Source organism: Erinaceus europaeus, chromosome 3, assembly GCF_950295315.1.
Source record: "Erinaceus europaeus chromosome 3, mEriEur2.1, whole genome shotgun sequence".
Lineage (NCBI taxonomy): Eukaryota > Metazoa > Chordata > Mammalia > Eulipotyphla > Erinaceidae > Erinaceus > Erinaceus europaeus.
In genome coordinates this window covers 4,716,047-4,732,733 of record NC_080164.1, presented here as the reverse complement: position 1 = coordinate 4,732,733, position 16,687 = coordinate 4,716,047, and the positions used below count along the sequence as shown (strand labels likewise).

At 53.2% G+C, this 16,687-nt stretch overlaps 1 protein-coding gene across 1 annotated transcript in view; it reads right to left on the bottom strand.

Moving 5' to 3' along the window:
* Positions 1–11,475: 11,475 nt before the first annotated feature.
* DDX1 (DEAD-box helicase 1) overlaps positions 11,476–16,687 on the bottom strand; it is a 34,545-nt gene continuing 29,333 nt past the window's right edge. The window contains exons 20-26 of the mRNA XM_060186580.1: positions 16,084–16,175; positions 15,140–15,212; positions 14,901–14,973; positions 14,768–14,810; positions 13,452–13,547; positions 13,180–13,300; positions 11,476–11,748 (exon numbers count right to left, since the gene is read on the bottom strand). Coding sequence (XP_060042563.1) covers positions 11,618–11,748; positions 13,180–13,300; positions 13,452–13,547; positions 14,768–14,810; positions 14,901–14,973; positions 15,140–15,212; positions 16,084–16,175 — 629 coding nt within the window. The 3' untranslated portion in view covers positions 11,476–11,617. The remainder of the gene's footprint in view (positions 11,749–13,179; positions 13,301–13,451; positions 13,548–14,767; positions 14,811–14,900; positions 14,974–15,139; positions 15,213–16,083; positions 16,176–16,687) is intronic.

The window sequence follows — 16,687 nt, the reverse complement described above, 5'->3', positions numbered from 1 at the left end:
CCAGTCCACAGCAGGCAGGAGGGCAGCTCCTCCTCCTCGTCTTCCTGCCCCAGCCTGAGTAGATCAAGAGGCTAAAAGGATGAAGGGTCTTCTCTCCTCCAGAGCGGCTCCTTGGCCCTTGAAATGAAAGAGCAGCTTCTCTCACGGGCTGCCCCAGCCCAGCGGACATTCCCCATGGCTGGTGAGGCAGAAAATTCACAAGAACAAAGCTCGCGCCCTAAAAAGACCCTCCTTTTAACTCAGGGTCAGTTCCACATTGGGGACTCCCAGAGAAGTCACCTTTAAGGAAAGGGGCGAAAGGGGGGACGGGGCGGGGAGGCCTCGTCTCTAAGCCGGGAGCTCACACACATGAATGGGCACACACCCGCCCGCCTCCAGCCGCCACACACAGACGCCTCGTGGGAAACTCCTGGCAGAGTCCTCCTGGCAGGCTCCCGGGAGGAGGAGGAAGATCCCGGGGCCTGGATCCACTTCCCGGCCGCACTCCAAGGCCAGGGAGCTTCTAGGGGCCTCCTCTGACCCTTGGACAAACAGGGGCCGAGAGTCAGCATTTCTTACGGCGTCTGCGGCCGGCAGAATAGCTCACTGGGATAGTTCGCTGCTGGCCCTGTGAGCAGCTCAGGTTCAAGCCCTGCTCCCTCCCTGTCTCTACCTAAATAACAATAATAATGAAGGCATCTTGGGGGCCAGGCGATGGGGCACCTGGTTAAGCTCTCACACTACATTGTGCAAGGACCTAGGTTCAAGCCCCTGGTCTACATCTGCAGGGGGGAAGCTTCACGAGTGGTGAAGGAGGGCTGCAGGTGTCTCTCTGTCTCCCTTTACTCTCTCAATTTTCCTCTGTCTCTACCCAATAAAAAATAAAATAAACACACACACTTAAGAAAGAAGAACAAGGGAGACTGGGGGTAGCACAGTGGGTTAAGCGCACATGGCACAAAGCGCAAGGACTGGCGTCAGGATCCCGGTTCGAGCCCCCACCTCCCCACCTGCAGGGGAGTCGCTTCACAGGTGGTGAAGCAGGTCTGCAGGTGTCTGTCTTTCTCTCCCCCTCTCTGTCTTCCCTTCCTTCTCTCTGTCCTATCCAACAATGACAACATCAACAACAACAATAATAGCTACAACAATTAAAAAGCAAGGGCAACAAAAGGGAATAAATAAATGTTTAAAAGAACAAGAAGAACAAAAAGGCATTCTGTCTGCAGGGCAGGTAGACTTGTGACTGCAGTCAGCTGACCACCTGGGTCCTTGGGTGGGTTCATCTTCTCACCCAAGGCTCTCAGGACACACTGACTCAAGCCAGCCTGCTCTCCACGTGGCCCCCTGGAAGATGTCAGGGGGCTGGACTCTCCGTAGAGCCTTGGAGGCCTCAGCCAAGGTGCCGGGGGACAAGATCTACCCACCTGGGGACAAGACTCAGGCTCTCTGGGGCCAGCTGCTCCCCTGCCCAGGGTCTGAAGCAGGGGGAAGGCCCAGAAACTCCTCCTTCCAGGGACCAGGTCAAGACGATAGAGTTTCCCACTCTGGGTCAGAAACTCTGTCCTTCCACCACCCCCACCCCCACCCTCAGGTAATAAACTCGGTCTTGGGGCTTGAGCTGTTAACACGGTTCATTTCTGGGCCAACTCCCTGAAGCTGAAGGGTTTATTTTTAAGGACAAGCAGTTTGCTGTTTTCAGCGTTTCTCATCAGAAATAGTGCAATTCAGCCCGAGCTGCACTGGAAGCATAATTTATCATCTCACATCTCACACAGATGGTTGGGTAAGGGCGGGGAGGAGGGTTCATTTCCTTGTGAATTCAGCAAACATTTCCCCAGCCCTCACATGTGCCAGGCCCCGAGCAAAGCACTGAGGGGGTGGGGGTCTGCATGCATGTGAATGAGACAAGCTCCTGATCTCTGGGCCCCTCGCAACCTGGGAGGAGACCCCCAAACCCAGCTCTGGCATCAGGCAGCCCTGGCACAGAATGCTGGCTAGGCCTCTCACTGCTGGGATCATGCTGGGAAGCGACTTTATTTCACCTCTTCTAAGCTAACGTTCTTCAACTTGGTCTTCAAAAAAGAAAAGACAGTTCTAGCTTCTTCTAGACTTCCTCTCCAGTTTCTCTGCTTCTCTGATTTCCACTCTAATGGTGATTGCTTCCTCTTTCCCTCTGGTCTTGGGTTCGATTTGCCCACTGGTAGCCCAATACCATAAAGCAGGGGGTGAAGTTATTGGTCTGTGAGCTTTCTTTTTTTTATTTGTTTACTTATTTATTTTTAAGATTTTTTTTAATATTTATTTTTTCCCTTTTGTTGTCCTCATTTTTTTATTGTTGTAGTTTTATTATTGTTGTTGATGTCATCGTTGTTGGATAGGACAGAGAGAAATGGAGAGAGGAGGGGAAGACAGAGAGGGGGAGAGAAAGACAGACACCTGCAGACCTGCTTCACCACCTGTGAAGCAACTATCCCTGCAGATGGGGAGTCGGGGGCTCGAACCAGGATCCTGATGCCGGTCCTTGTGCTTTGCACCACGTGCACTTAACCCGCTGTGCTGCAGCCCGACTCCCTGGTCTGTGAGCTTTCTTTTGTGTTCATTTAGCTACTGCTATAGATTTCCCTCCAAGCATGGCTTTACCTAAATTCCATGAGGTTCTTTGATTTCTTTTATTATCTTTATTTTTTTATTGGATAGAGACAGTCAGAAATCTAGAGGGAAAGGGAGAGAGACAGAGAGACACCTGCAGACCTGCTTCACTACTTGCAAAGCTTTCCCCCCTGCAAGTGGGGAGCGGGGGCTCGAACCCGGGTCCTTGAGCAATGCAACGTGCGCTCAACCAGGTGCGCCACCTCCCGGCCCCAGTTCCGTGAGATTTCTCTCTGCTGTGTTTCCACTTCCGTTCATCTCAAAGCACTTTCTAATTTCCCTTTTGATTTCTTCGTGTGTTCATGGCGCAACGCACTGCTCAGTTCCCATGTATTTGTGAATGCCTCGACGCTTGTTGTTGGTTCGCTTTGGTTCCCTTGTGGTTGAAGAGCGTTCTGTCCTGAGGCTGGTTCTGTGGCCGAGCCTGCGGCGTGTTCTTGGAGATGTGTGTATCCCACTGCTGTTGAGTTCTGGAGCTGCCCGTGTGGTCTGGCCAGCTTATCACGTCGCTCACATCTTAGTGAACTTCCCGGTCCATCTCCTCTCTCCTTACTCTCTTGTGGAAAGTGGGTTGTTGAAGCTGCCAACCATGGTGGCTATCTCACCGCTCTGAAGCTGTTCCCTGAGAAGCACGTAATTGTCTCTGTCCTCCTCGGAGACCTCGAGATAAAGAGGCCAGAGCAGGGCGCACAGCCCACCAGAGTGGGAGCCAAGCAGGGCGGGCATCTGAGCAAACGCTGAGGTGGGGGAGGGTCTTCCCCCAGTGGGACCAGGTGTCGGTGGACTAAGCGCAACACCTGTCTGAAAAGCACCAGCCCTTCGTAAAGAGAAAGAGAGAGGGAGAAAGTGAGGGGGAGAGAGAGGGAGAGGGAGAGGAGGGGGAGAGGGAGGGGGAGGGGAGGGGGAGAGGGAGCGGGGGAGCAGCAAGAGGGAGAGGGAGGGGGAGGGGGAGGGGGAGGGGGAGGGGGAGGGAGGGGAGGGGGAGAGGGAGAAAGTGAGGGGGAGAGAGAGGGGGAGGGAGGGGGAGGGGAGGGGGAGGGAGGGGGAGGGGGAGGGAGGGGGAGGGAGGGGAGGGGGAGAAAGTGAGGGGGAGAGAGAGGAAGAGGGAGAGAGAGAGAGGGAGAGGGAGAGGAAGAAAGTGAGGGAGAGAGAGAGGGGAGAGGGAGAGGAAGAAAGTGAGGGGGAGAGAGAGGGAGAGGGAGGGGGAGAGAGAGGGAGAGGGAGAGGGAGGGGGAGGGGGAGGGGGAGGGGAGAGGGAGAGGGAGAGGGAGAGGGAGAGAGAAAGAGGAGGCTCAGGGTATAGATTTCACCTGTCCAAAAAGTAGACATTAAGGAACTATAGCAAATCCCAGCTTCTCACCCTCATTGTCCTAGTAAATAGCTAAAACTCCTTTATAGAAGTTTTCTGTAATCTGTCCTTTCCTTCCTTCCTTCCTTCCTTCCTTCCTTCCTTCCTTTGTCCCTCTCTTTCTCCTTCTTTCCAACTCGACATTTACCAAGTCACCTTCTCTAGACCAGACCTGCCCTGGAGCCCAAAGGTACTGAAATCAGCCCCACACCTTTGGGAAAGAGAGACCAGGGACAAGCAAAGGAAATGGTGTAGGCATACAGATGTCACAGGTTCAGGGTTCAGGTCCTGGAACGTGATGGCAGAGGAGGACCTAGTGGGGGCTGAATTGTTATGAGGAAAACTAGGACATGTTACGTACATACAGGCTATTGTATTTTACCGTCGACTGTAAACCATTGATCCCCCAATAAAGAAATTTTTTTTAAGTGGGGGCATAGGGAGGTTCCTGGGAGACATGAAGGCAACTTCCAAACACATGTCAGCACATCCAGAAAGGGGCCTGAGGTCCCTCTGCGCCCAGCCAGGCTCTCAGGGGAGGCCCCCTGGGAGGGAAGCCAGAAAAACAAGAGGATGTCACACCAAGTGAGTCACCGGCCTCACATAACCCAGCACCGCACAGGCAAAGCCAGGGGCCTGGCAGCCTGCCGGCTTCAGCGCCGCAGAAGTAACCGTGATGAATTCACAGATTTCTCAGCCAGCGTAGGTCCACCCCGGCGCTGGAGTCTCAGCCGTCGGAAATTGCAGCTTTGGGGCCCCATATGTTCAGAATCATACTCACCTCTTGGTCAAGAATTTCTTGGAGAGGCTGAAAGTTCTCTTTGCTTTGGGAGGGCGGGCTTGGTTTCTCCACCCTGTCTGGGCGGAGGTCACAGGTTCAGATGATAGACTCTCCCCCCTCACATCGTGAACGCTGAGCTAATGGGTATTTGTGTGCGTGCCTACTGTGTGCCCTGCAGAGAAAGAACCAGTGTTGCAAGCCAGGAGCCCTTCCCTGGAAGACTGCTGGGCCCACCTGAATTCAGAGTTCCAAGTAATCAAGAGTTGTCTAAGCCATAAGAGCAGGCAGGACAAGTGATAAGTCTGGAAGGCTTCCTGGAGGAGGAGCACAGCTTGGAAAAACATGGGACCTGACAGACTCCACCTACAGGGCTTGGACTTAACCTGTCTAGACCTTGGATTTTTTTATCTATGGGGAAAAAAAAAGAAAAAGAAAAAGAAAAAAAGAAATGACTGGCTCTTCTGTGAGGCAGAATAGAAAGCATTTGGCTCGTAGCTGGCATTTTAAAACACGGTGTTCACCTGCCCCCACCAAGCAGACAGAAGTGACCAGGCTCCCAGGATGGGAGGACTCGGGGGGAGAGCCAGCTGCCGTGGACACCACAATCCCAAGGACGAGAACCAACACGCAGGGCGGCCACACGTCTGGCTCAGTGGCTTACTGGCCACGGCATCTCCTGCCCACTGCCACCATCCCTGTGCCTCAGTTTCCTCCTCTGTAAGACGCTGAGCCAGCCAGCACCTGTCTTCCTCGGCTGTTTGAGGATTCAGTCACTGTCACCTGAGGTTCTTGGGGGGGCAGGGGGGGCGGGCAGGGTAGCCACAGGCAGAGGAGGGGATGCAGGGCCAATGTGGTTTGAGGAACAGAGAGACCAAAAACAGGAAAACTCTGCCCAGATCCCCAGTGGGTCCTGTGTCCCCAGGTCATTCTGGACATAAGGCAGCCAAGGCCCACTGAAGGGTTCGGAATGGAGGCTGGTCTACAGCCATACCACCCTGAACACGCCCGATCTCGTCTGGAATGGAGGCTGGCATGTGGTAACCACCGACTAAAAACAACAGAACGTGAGTTTTATTTGTTTTTTCCCAGAGCCCTGCTCAGCTCGGGCTTATGGTGGGGCTTCGGAGCCTCAGGCATGAGAGTCTGTTCGCAGAACCATGATGCTGTCCACACCCCCCTCTTCCCCTGTGAGGTTTTTGATGGTTTGTTTGTTTGTTTTTTGTTTTTATCTCCAGGGTTATTGCTGGGGCTCGGTGCCCACACTACGAATTCACTGCTCCTGGGGGCCATTTTTCCATTTTATTGGACAGGACAGAGAGAAATTAAGAGGGGAGAGGAAGGAAGAGAGACAGAGACACCTGCAGCCCTGCTTCACCACTTGGGAAGCATCCCCCCTGCAGGTGGGGAGCCGGGGACTCGAACCCAGATACTAGCACAGGTCTTTGCACTTAGTGCACTTAACAGGGTGACCGCCGCCCAGCCCCCTGGATGTGAGTTTCTATCCTAGCTTCACCCCACAGCAGGGAAAGCTGTTCTTTATTTTTTAATGTTTTATTTATTTATTTATTTATTTATTAATGAGAAAGATCGAAGGAGAGAGAGAAAGAACCAGACATCACTCTGGTACATGTGCTGCCGGGAATCAAACTCAGGACCTCGTGCTTGAGAGTCCAATGCCCTATCCACTGCGCCACCTCCCCGACCACAGGAAAGCTGTTCTGGAACAAGGACTCCTACGCTTTGCTACTTCCACCCTTCAAAAATAACCTTTTTGTTGGGGGGGGGGGGCGGGGAGTAATGAGCAAAGGAGAGTTCAGGTACTTGGCCATTTTGTTTTTTCCAGTCAGACGCCTCTCAGCTGTTGACCCCAAAAAACCACTTGGTCCTCAGGGAATCCAGTAGGACTGTCGTCACCTGGGCGTTGGGTCATTTTGATTCCTTCAGATGAGTAGCCCTGAGGACTGCCAGAGCCGTGAGCACCCACCCAGCCACCCACGGGCCGCCGGGATGACTCTGCAGGTCTCCGCCCTGGGCAGCCCCCACACCCCCTACAGCAATGCCTCCACTCCAGGACACCCCAGCTCCTTCCCCGTTCAGATCTGGCGTTTGGAGACCGGCCGGGAACGAAGGACACGACTGGAGGAGAAGCCCCTCACGTTCTGGGGATCTCAGATCAACACAAACGCCAAGGCTGGCTGGCGTGCAGAGACACAAGACCCGGGAGCAAGGGGCTGCAGCTGTCCCCTGGGGCTGGGAGACACGGAAAGAGACCACAGCCTGCGCAGAGGTAATGGGAAAGAATTTCTCTGACTCTGTGATTTGCCTAGCAGAAAAAGGGAAGTCAGTTAATCCTTAAGTGACCCCGAGTGGTAAAAAGACACCAGCCTGAGCACTCCCACCTGCCCTCTTAGTCACGAGCGTGACGTGGGCGCCCCCTCGTGCCCTCAGCTAGGAAGTGACGGCCCCAAACCTGCCTGCGTGGGTGCGGCTGGGATTCCATGCTCCCTAGAGAAGTTTCGTCTTGAGCCCCTGACGGACAAATGCAAAAAGGGATTTATGGACGGGAGCATATGAGAGGCCTTGTTGCTACAACTGAGAAATTAGCTTGCGTGTTCTGCGTGAGCGGTGCTGAATGACAGGGTGTGCCAGCCTCCTCCCGCCAAAGCCCCTCAAGCTTCCAGCCCTGAGACTGTTTGCTGAGCCTGATCCTGCCTGACCCTCACTGTCTCCTCTCTCAGCTTTCAGCTTTGGCCTGAGTGAGTGTTCAGAGGTCTTTTACTATGTTACAAGTAGGCAGGGATCTGACTCCCCTGGGCAGACGCCCTCACCCATGTGTCCTGGAACCTCCCCTCCCCAGAGCCCTGCCCCACTAGGGAAAGAGAGACACAGGCTGGGGGTGTGGATCCACCTGCCAACACCCTCGTCCAGAGGAGAAGCAGTGACAGAAACCAGAACTCCCACCTTCTGCACCCCAAAAAGAATTTTGGTCCATCCTCCCAGAGCAGGAGAAATGTCAGGGGAAGATGCCCAGAGGGCTCTGAACTCCAACTCCACCAGGACCCCAAAGAGAAGAGCAAAAAGGGAGGGACATTTGGGAGTCGTAACAGGTGTAGGTGTGACTTGGGAAGGAAGAGATGGGACCTTTAAAAAAAAAAAGAGCAAATAAGGGGTCAGGTGGTGGCGCACTTGGTTGAGCGTACGTTACAATGCACAAGGACCCAGGTTCAAGCCCCCAACCCCCACCTGCCAGGGGAAAGCTTTGCAAATGGTGAAGCTGGGCTGCAGGTGTCTCTCTGTCTCTCTCCCTATCACCCTTTTCCTCAGACAGTTTCTGGCTGTCTCTATTCAGTAAATGAATAAAAATAAATTTAAAAATCTTTAAAAAGAACAAATACATACAAACAGAGACAGACAGTTGTAGAAATTATACTTAACCCATATCTGCTGCCTTGGGAGAACTGCTGTCGATTTTTTTGATGTATTTATTTATTTATTATTAGATAGAGACAAAATGAGTGGGGAAGGGGAGATAGAGAGGGAGCGAGACAGAGACACTCACAGCCCTGCTTCACCACTCCTGAAACTTTCCCCCTGCAGGTGGGGGCTGGGGGCTTGAACCCGGGTCCTTGCGCACTCTAATGTGTGTGCTCAAGCAGGTGCGCCACCACCTGGCCTCAAACTGCTGTAGATTTCAGTGGAGGGGATGGGGATCCAGAACTCTGGCGGTGAGAACGGTGCGGAGTTGTGCCGCTGTTGACATGTCACTCTGCAAATCAGTATTAAATCACTAGTGTATATATGACAAGTAACTGGGGTTCTAAGCAACACTCAGACCCTCAGGCGCCCTTCCATCATTCACTGAACCCTCCTTTCCTCCTAGGTCCCACCAGCACATTGAGCTGTGGACACCAGGTGGCAGGCACTTGAAGGTTTCCAGGGAATTACAACAGAGCGAGGAGAACTGAAACACTTTTTTTGAAATAAAAAACTGCTCCTCTTTTTCAATTTCTTTTGATTTGTCAGAGAAGGGAGGGGAAGATAGATATGGAGAGAGACAGAGAGACACCTGCAGCCCTGCTTCACCACTCCTGAAGCTTGCCCCCTGCAGGTGGGGACCGGGGGCTTGAACCTGGGTCCCCAGGCACTGTAATGTGAGCACTTCACCAGGTGCGCCACCACCTGGCCCCCTGAACCTCCCGCTCATTCAGGAAGCCTGGCTTCCTCCTTCAGCTGAACCCAGCCTTGCTGACCGCCTCCGACTTCCATGGCTGCCTCAGCAGTTCCTAGTCCAATCAGAGTGGTCCACGCTAGACCCACCTCCAAGGCCCGCAGCCCACAGCACATGGATGGCCCTGCAGTGACCGTCCGTCTGCGGCCACTTCTTCCAAGTCCTCCTGGACCAGAAGCAAGTAATTCCCCCACTGGCTGGGAGTTGACTCAGGGAAACAGAGCGGGACCTTTCCCAGTGACAGGACAAGACTGCCACGCTGGAGAACGAGACGTGACATGCCACAGGGCCAGGCTGGACCCGGCACTTATTTCCATGGGTTCAGTCTAAAGCAGCGGGATGGCTTTCTGTTGAGGGCCTCAATTCTCACTTCCCATACACATCAAAAACCCTGCTCCCTTAGAAGGTGGACTTGGTTAAGACATTTCCTCAAAAAAAGTATGTATATAGGGCCAGGGCCATAGCATAATGGTTATGTAAAAGCCGTTCATGCCTGAGACGCTGGGGTCCCAGGTTCAACCCCCAGCAGCGCCATCAGCCAGAGCTGAGCAGGGCTCTGGGCTCTCTCTGTCCTGCCCATTAAAAATAATTTTCTTTAAAAAAAAATACTTAAATAACGATACTGAAGCGGCAATGATTACAATGAAAAGGCAGAAGGGGTTTGGAAAAGTTGAAATATCAGGGGCCCAGGTGGTGATTCAGCACATGCATTACAGGGCACAAGGACGCAGGTTCAAGCCCTTGGTCCCCACCTGCAGGAGGAAAGCTTCCCGAGTGGTGAGGCGGGGCTGCAGGTGTCTGTCTCTCTCCTTCTTTATCTCCTCCCCTCAATTTCTGTCTCTATCCAATAATATAAATATCAATAAGCCAAGTTGAAACCTCTTTAGATGTCTGAATCCCAAAGTGATTACTTTGAATGCAAGTAAACATATCTATTAAACAATAACCTTCCTAGTTTCTCAAAAGTGACACCATTTTTTAAATCCGTTTGTCTACAATAACCTCCAGCGCCTAAGCTGACAGGAGGCCAAACTGGAGCCACCCGGGACAGAAGGCTCACACTGAGGCCGGGGTGCAGAGAACATGGACGGAGGGGCGTCAGGCCAGCAGAAGGCGCTTTGACTCGGATGCACACAAGCATCACAATCGGGGGCACCCAGGCCCACCCAGGGCGGCAAGGCTGGGGCATCCGGGGGAGAGGAGGGGCTGGCACGCTCTCGGGGCTACCCAGAGGATGCTCCCACCCGCTTCAGGGGTGGGAACAAAAGAAGGTGCAGAAAGAGCCACTCCCTTGCGTGCACGAGTCTCCTTTTCCTTCTGGGCATTTCCGGCAAGTGAGTTCCAGGAGGCAGGGCGCAGAGCACCGGCCCAGAGCACCGCCCCGCACCTGAAGACCTCAGCCAGTGGTTTGATTGTGAAGGGCCTCGCACCACCTGGAAACAAAGGTGGTTCAAAAGGCAAACTCCTAAAAACGCCTTTTTAAACTTTTTTTTAATCTTTCTTTATAGAAACAGCCGGAAATATCGAGGAGATGGGAGACAGAGGAAGAGAGATGGAGACACCTGCAACCCTGCTTCCCCGCTCACGAAGCCTCCTCCCTGGCTCGTGAAGTGACGTGTGTGTGTGTGTTTGTGTGTGTGTGTGTGTGTGTGTGTGTGTGTGTGTGCAGTGACACGTGTGTGTGCAGTGACGTGTGTGTGCAGTGACACGTGTGTGTGTGTGTGCAGTGACACGTGTGTGCAGTGACGTGTGTGTGCAGTGACACGTGTGTGTGTGTGTGTGTGTGTGTGTGTGTGCGCGCGCGTGTGCCGCTCCCTGAAACACAGCTTCACTATCAGCTGCAAACCAGTCAGGAATCCACGGCTAAGGAAGCTCTGCGAACTTCCTTAAAAGGGAAGGGGATGCAGGGGAGGGAGGGGAGGGAAGAGCAGAGGATGGCAGGGGAGGGGAAGGGATGGTAGGGGAGGGGAAGGGATGGCAGGGGAGGGGAAGGGATGGCAGGGGAGGGGATGGAAGGGGTGGGGAGGGAAGAGGATGGCAGGGGAGGGGGATGGCAGAGGAGGGGTGGGGAGAGGATGGCAGAGGAGGGGAGGGGAGGGCCAAGGCAGGGCTGGTGTCTAGCCCACCTGGACAGGGCACTGCTTTGCCAGGTGCACAGCCCCTCTGGGCACAGTCCCACCAAACTGAGGAAGCTGCAGTGCTGAGGTTTTTACTCTCATAAAAAAAACCTAATAATCAAGTTTTTTTAAGTCTAGACTTCCAAAGTAACCTGAGCTGTCACGTCTCCTCCGGCTTCAACATGCCCTTGAGCGGCTGTGACCCTGAGAACCGGTGGGAAGACTCCCGGGAAACGCTGGCCTCTTGGCATGCTGGGGGGGTTGGGGGGGGGGGCCTCTGCCAGCCGTGCGCCCACCCGCCGGCCCCAGAGCCAGTAGCTCTCTGGGAACAGAGACCACCCCAGGTTTCAAAAGAAGAGACAGGCCTCCAGGCAAGTGTCGTCATCACGTTTATTGGTTTATTGTGCCCTCTGGGTCGCCACCTTACGCAGAGGCCCCAGCATGAGGCTCCTGGACAGACGGCAGGGTGGGCGCTCCAGAGCCCTGAGGCTCCTCCTACTCGGCGCCAGGCAGAATCAGAAGGTTCGGAAGAGCTGGTTCGGCAGGTAGCCAAGATGCAGGAACGACGTCTGTGCCTCCTTCTCGAGGGCCGCCAGCTCCTGGACGGTGGGCGCCAGGACGTCCACGTGGCCTTTGTAGTTTCCACCTGCACCACACACAAGTCACAAGTAGCAAGTGACAGCGCTGGGGATGACTGGGCCCTGGGGTGGGGCTCAACTGACTCAGCCCTCCCTTCCGGCTGAACAGATGCAAGCTCTCTCCAAGACACTGAGCTCTGGAAACAGTCAGCCAATTCGAAATGATTCCATTCCAGTGTCAGCCGTCCCGACATCCCGCCCAAGCCCTTCCTGTCCCCTTCCTTGGTTTGGAAATCGTGTAATTTAGTTTAAATCTTTACCTGCCCCCCAAAAAAAAACCTCGAAATGAACTGTTCTACTCAAATGGAATTACCTGCTACCACTGGGTAGCGACTGAAGTAAGCCAAAGGCTTGTGGTTCTCTGTGCAAAATCATCACTATTTCTTTCCCAAGGATTCTGTAAATGGTCCACCACTCTTGTAAGAAACTGCTAAACTTTTCTCACTGCCTCTATCCAATAAATAAAATAATGGTAATAAAAAAATTTTTTTAAAAAAACTAGTATAGCCACAGGCCCTTTGGAATCTAACTAAAATATGGCTACTAGCTATCTACAAAATGGAGGAAACCCCCCCCCCCCACTCTTCATCTGCACCATTCCAGCCTTTAGGTCCATGATTGCTCAACAATTTGTTTGGCTTTGTATGTTAACTCGCTTGTCAACCACCAGGTCCCAGATGCCAGCATGATGCCGATCAGACTTCCCTGGCCAGACAACCCCACCGATGTGCCCTGGAGCTCCACTTCCCCAGAGCCCTGCCCCACTAGGGAAAGACAGAGACAGGCTGGGAGTATGGATCCACCTGTCAACACCCATAATTCAGCGGGGAAGCAATTACAGAAGCCAGACCTTCCACCTTCTGCATCCCACAATGACCCTGGGTCCACACTCCCAGAGGGATAAAGAATAGGAAAGCTGTCAGGGGAGGGGGTGGGATACGGAGTTCTGGTGGTGGGAACTGTGTGGAGTTGTACCCCTCTTATCCTACAGTTTAGTCAATGTTTCCCTTTTATAAATAAAAATTTTTTAAAAAAATGTTAAACTACTGAGTTGTAGGAAAAGTCGAGACTTTTTCTTTTTCTTTTTTTTTTTTTTTAACCAGAGCCCTGCTCAGTTCTGCCTTATGGTGGTGTGGGGGACTGAACCTGGAGCTTTGGAGCCTCAGGCTTGACAGTCCCTTTGCAGAACCATCACGCTATCACCCCCCACCCAGCATGTATTTGCTACACCTTCCTCTGCGAGAAGGGTGCCGTGACTGCTCCTTCATTCTATCTCCTGTCACAGAAGGAAGCCCTTGCAGGACAGGAAGGGCAAACTCTTATGAGAGTAACGGGACAGGCCGGTGAGTACACTAAAAACATATTTAGCAATGCAAGAAAGTTCTTCCTCTTGAACTGAAACCCTGAGAGGGGCAGAGGGGCCCCCGAGGAAGGCTTACCCCCAGCCGCCCTTTTCTGGCCGTAGGTGACCTTGCCGTCAAACTCGTCCACCGGAACCTTGATATCCGGCTCCACCTGAGAGATGGTGCAATTCAGGTGTTCTTCTATCTCGGAGAGCAGCTGGCAGAGGGAGCGAGAGGGGCGGAAGCGTTTCAAACCAGGTAAGGCCAGCAAGGCTGTACTAGCTGGTACTTAGTGCTGCGACTTTCCAAGTTACAAACTCCCGCTCCCGTCCCGTCCCGAGTGCTGGGTGCTTGTGCCCGCGAGTTACCTGCATCTCGTTGTACCAGATGGTGCATCCCCCCTCCTCTTTGAGCCTGGTGTTGTAGCAGCCCTTGCCGCGGCTGCTGCACACGTGGTACCAGACCTGAGGGGAGGGGGAGATGTCAGCACGTTGCTCACTCACGTCTGGCACTTCCTGTCCCCCTGGACCCCAGGAGACTGGACGTCGAGTATGGCGTGAACCCCAGTCACTGCCGAACACTGAGCAGTCCATTCACCAGGCTGACAGAGCGCATTCCGGAGACGGTCCCAAGTTTCTCCACAAAGGAATTCTCATAGGAAGGGGGGAAACCCCCTGACCAACCCCACCTGTGGGGGGGGACTTCACAGGGGTGAGGGGTGAGGCAGGGCTGCAGGCTGTCTCTCTGTCTCTCTCCATCTCCCCCTTCCATACCAATTTCTGTCTCTAGCCAATAACTGAATAAAAACAAAGAAAAGAAGGTAAAAAAACATCAGAGAACATTCTATCACGTCAGCACCAGGATTACATGTTTTCTATGAGCAAATAATAAATCAAAAAGCAGTTTGGGAAGTGAGCATGGAGGGGTCTCTTTTTTAAATTTTGTTTATATTTATTTTCCCTTTTGTTGCCCTTATTTACTGTTATTGTAGTTATTATTTTTGTTGTTGTTGATGCCATCAATGCTGGACAGGACAGAGAGAAATGACGAGAGGGGGGGAAGACAGAGAGGGGAAGAGAAGGACAGACACCTGCAGACCTGCTTCACCGCCTGTGAAGCGACTCCCCTGCAGGTGGGGAGCCGGGGGCTCAAACTGGGATCCTTACGCCGGTCCTTGCGCTTTTGCCATGTGTGATTAACCCGCTGCGCTACTGCCTGTCCGACTCCTGGAGGGGTTTCTTATTATCACAACATTTCCATAAATTCGCAATGATAGCAAAATAATCAGTGACACCCCCCAGCCCCCACCTCCATCCAGCAAGGTAAAGCCAGAAGGGAGACTGCATTCCCTGGTTCTCCCTTCGGAACTCCACCCTCCTTGCCCATTCAATAGCGAGAGAAGGGGGCCAGGAAACAATTACTCAGACCCCGTAAGAAACCAGACTCCACATCAATGAGAAAAATCAAGCCACTGTTACTTCCGACCTTGGAAACACCAGCACTGGGCAGGGAGCACGCCTGTGCAAGGATGCCGTGCAAGGATCCCCGCGGGGCCCCTGGGGTCTCTGAGTGACAAACAGCCCAGAGTGATGAGATCACATCTACACAAGGCTCAGGCTCAGGGAAGAAATTTTAAAATGAGGGTTCAAACAATGAATACAACACAGCACTGAAAAAGGATTACCTTCTCTTTTTCTGTGGCCACCAGGGAAATGGCGAGGCCCATCCTGAAAGATGCAAAACTCTTGTTAGACCACGTTCACTCCGGCAGCAGAGGAGGCCAAAGAAGGGGAGGACAGACCAGACCACAAAAGTACCTTTCAGCCCTTCCCACTCGGCCGATGCGATGGACATAATTCTGCTTTTCATCCGGCAGGGTGACGTTTATAACTGCAAGAGAGGTGGCGGTCAGCGTCGGCTGCCGGCTGCTGGGCCTTTCTGACATGCTAGCAGTTTGCTGTTTGAAATATCTCAGGCACGTTAGCTGGTTTACTTAGAATCTAGAAAGCTCATACTGGAGGAGTCAAAGTTTCGGGCTCTGTTTTTGTTGCTTTACCGTAAGGAACTCCATGGATATCAATGCCTCTGGCCGCAACGTCGGTGCAGATCAAGAACCGCACCTCTCCTTTCTGACAGAAACAGAAGAAAAGCAACGGTGAGCGTCTAATAAAAGGGAGCATGAAAGCCGCGCCCCTCTAGATGAACGGGCAGCAGCTGACAGGTATCCAACACAGCAGAAACCCAGGTGCTGTGAACTCAACGGACCAAGTCTTGCTTTTACTTCAGTTTATAGTCTGCTGAAATCTTTTAGGCACATAAATCAGTGATTGGATTCACTTCTCTTCTTCTGACAGCAGCAGTGTTAAAAAGCCTTGTCAGCAAGCTCACTATCACGCTACAGTAAAGCCAGACTACAACCAGCAGGGAATGCCGTGGGGAGCTGGGGGCTCGAACTGGGATCCTCATGCAGGTCCCTGTGCTTTGCACCACGTGCGCTTAACCTGCTGTGTTACCGCCCAACCCCCAGCAGGCAAAATCTTAACAGCGCAGGGAACAGAGGACAGGTCCCTGGCATTTATCAGGGAAATAATAAGTAGACTTCGGTGCCAGTTTGGTGCCCAGGAACTGCAAAGGTGCAGGTGGGAAGGACAGATGGACTCTGGCTCAGCGCAGTGCCCAGGCTGGAGGGCGGTGGCATCCGGGAGTGTACCGGGCCCTGGGACGCACTGAAGACCCACATCAACTGTGCTTGTCATGGGCCATGAGCCAATGCATCTACACCTCCGCCCCCAAAAAAAAAAAAAAAAAGTACAGTAGCACTAGGCTGACACCCGACTGAAGGTGACTGAAGCTCCCTGTGCTGGGGGCGTAGCTGAGGGGCGAGACCTTTTGAAGCTTCAAGGACTAAAACCTGCTTTAACAATACTAGCTGAAACTGACTGAGAATAGCAACGATTCTTTTCAAGTACTGAGGAGACACTGTCGACTAAGCGTCAGTACCTTAAATCTTTCCAAGTTCTGCTTCCTCTCATGCGGCTTCCTGTCACCATGAAGACAAACACAGGAGAACTGGTGTCCCTTCTTATCCGGTCCTAGCGAGGGACACAAAGCCATTACCTTGAGGAAATAGGAACTTCAGACGACGGAAAAAAGGCAAACACACACACAGCGCACAATAGCACTAAAAATCCTACTGAAATCTACCTCCCGACTTGCCACTAGCGCCAGTCAACACCATTTTTCACAGGTTACAGCCATTAAAATGGACACCCCGGGCATCTTTCCAGTTCGTAAGGAGAAAAAAAAGCATGTCAAGTGAAACACAAGAGATCAAAAGGAACTGCAACTTAAATCAGGACGCTCATGGGGCTCATTTTCAAGAAGAGCCACGAGTGGGGCAAGAGCTCGCAGCAGGAGGTTGCGGTGGCGCGTCCGAGGCCACAGCCCGGCCTGCTCAGCCCAGCGCGCCCTGGGCCACTGGACTCGCTGTCGCGGGCCCGGTCAGAGCAGAGCCCAGGCGCAGGCGGGAGGCTGCATGGACGGCGCAGTGGGCCAGTGCACAGCGCACGACCTCTCGAGCAGGCACCGCTCCAGTGCAGACCAG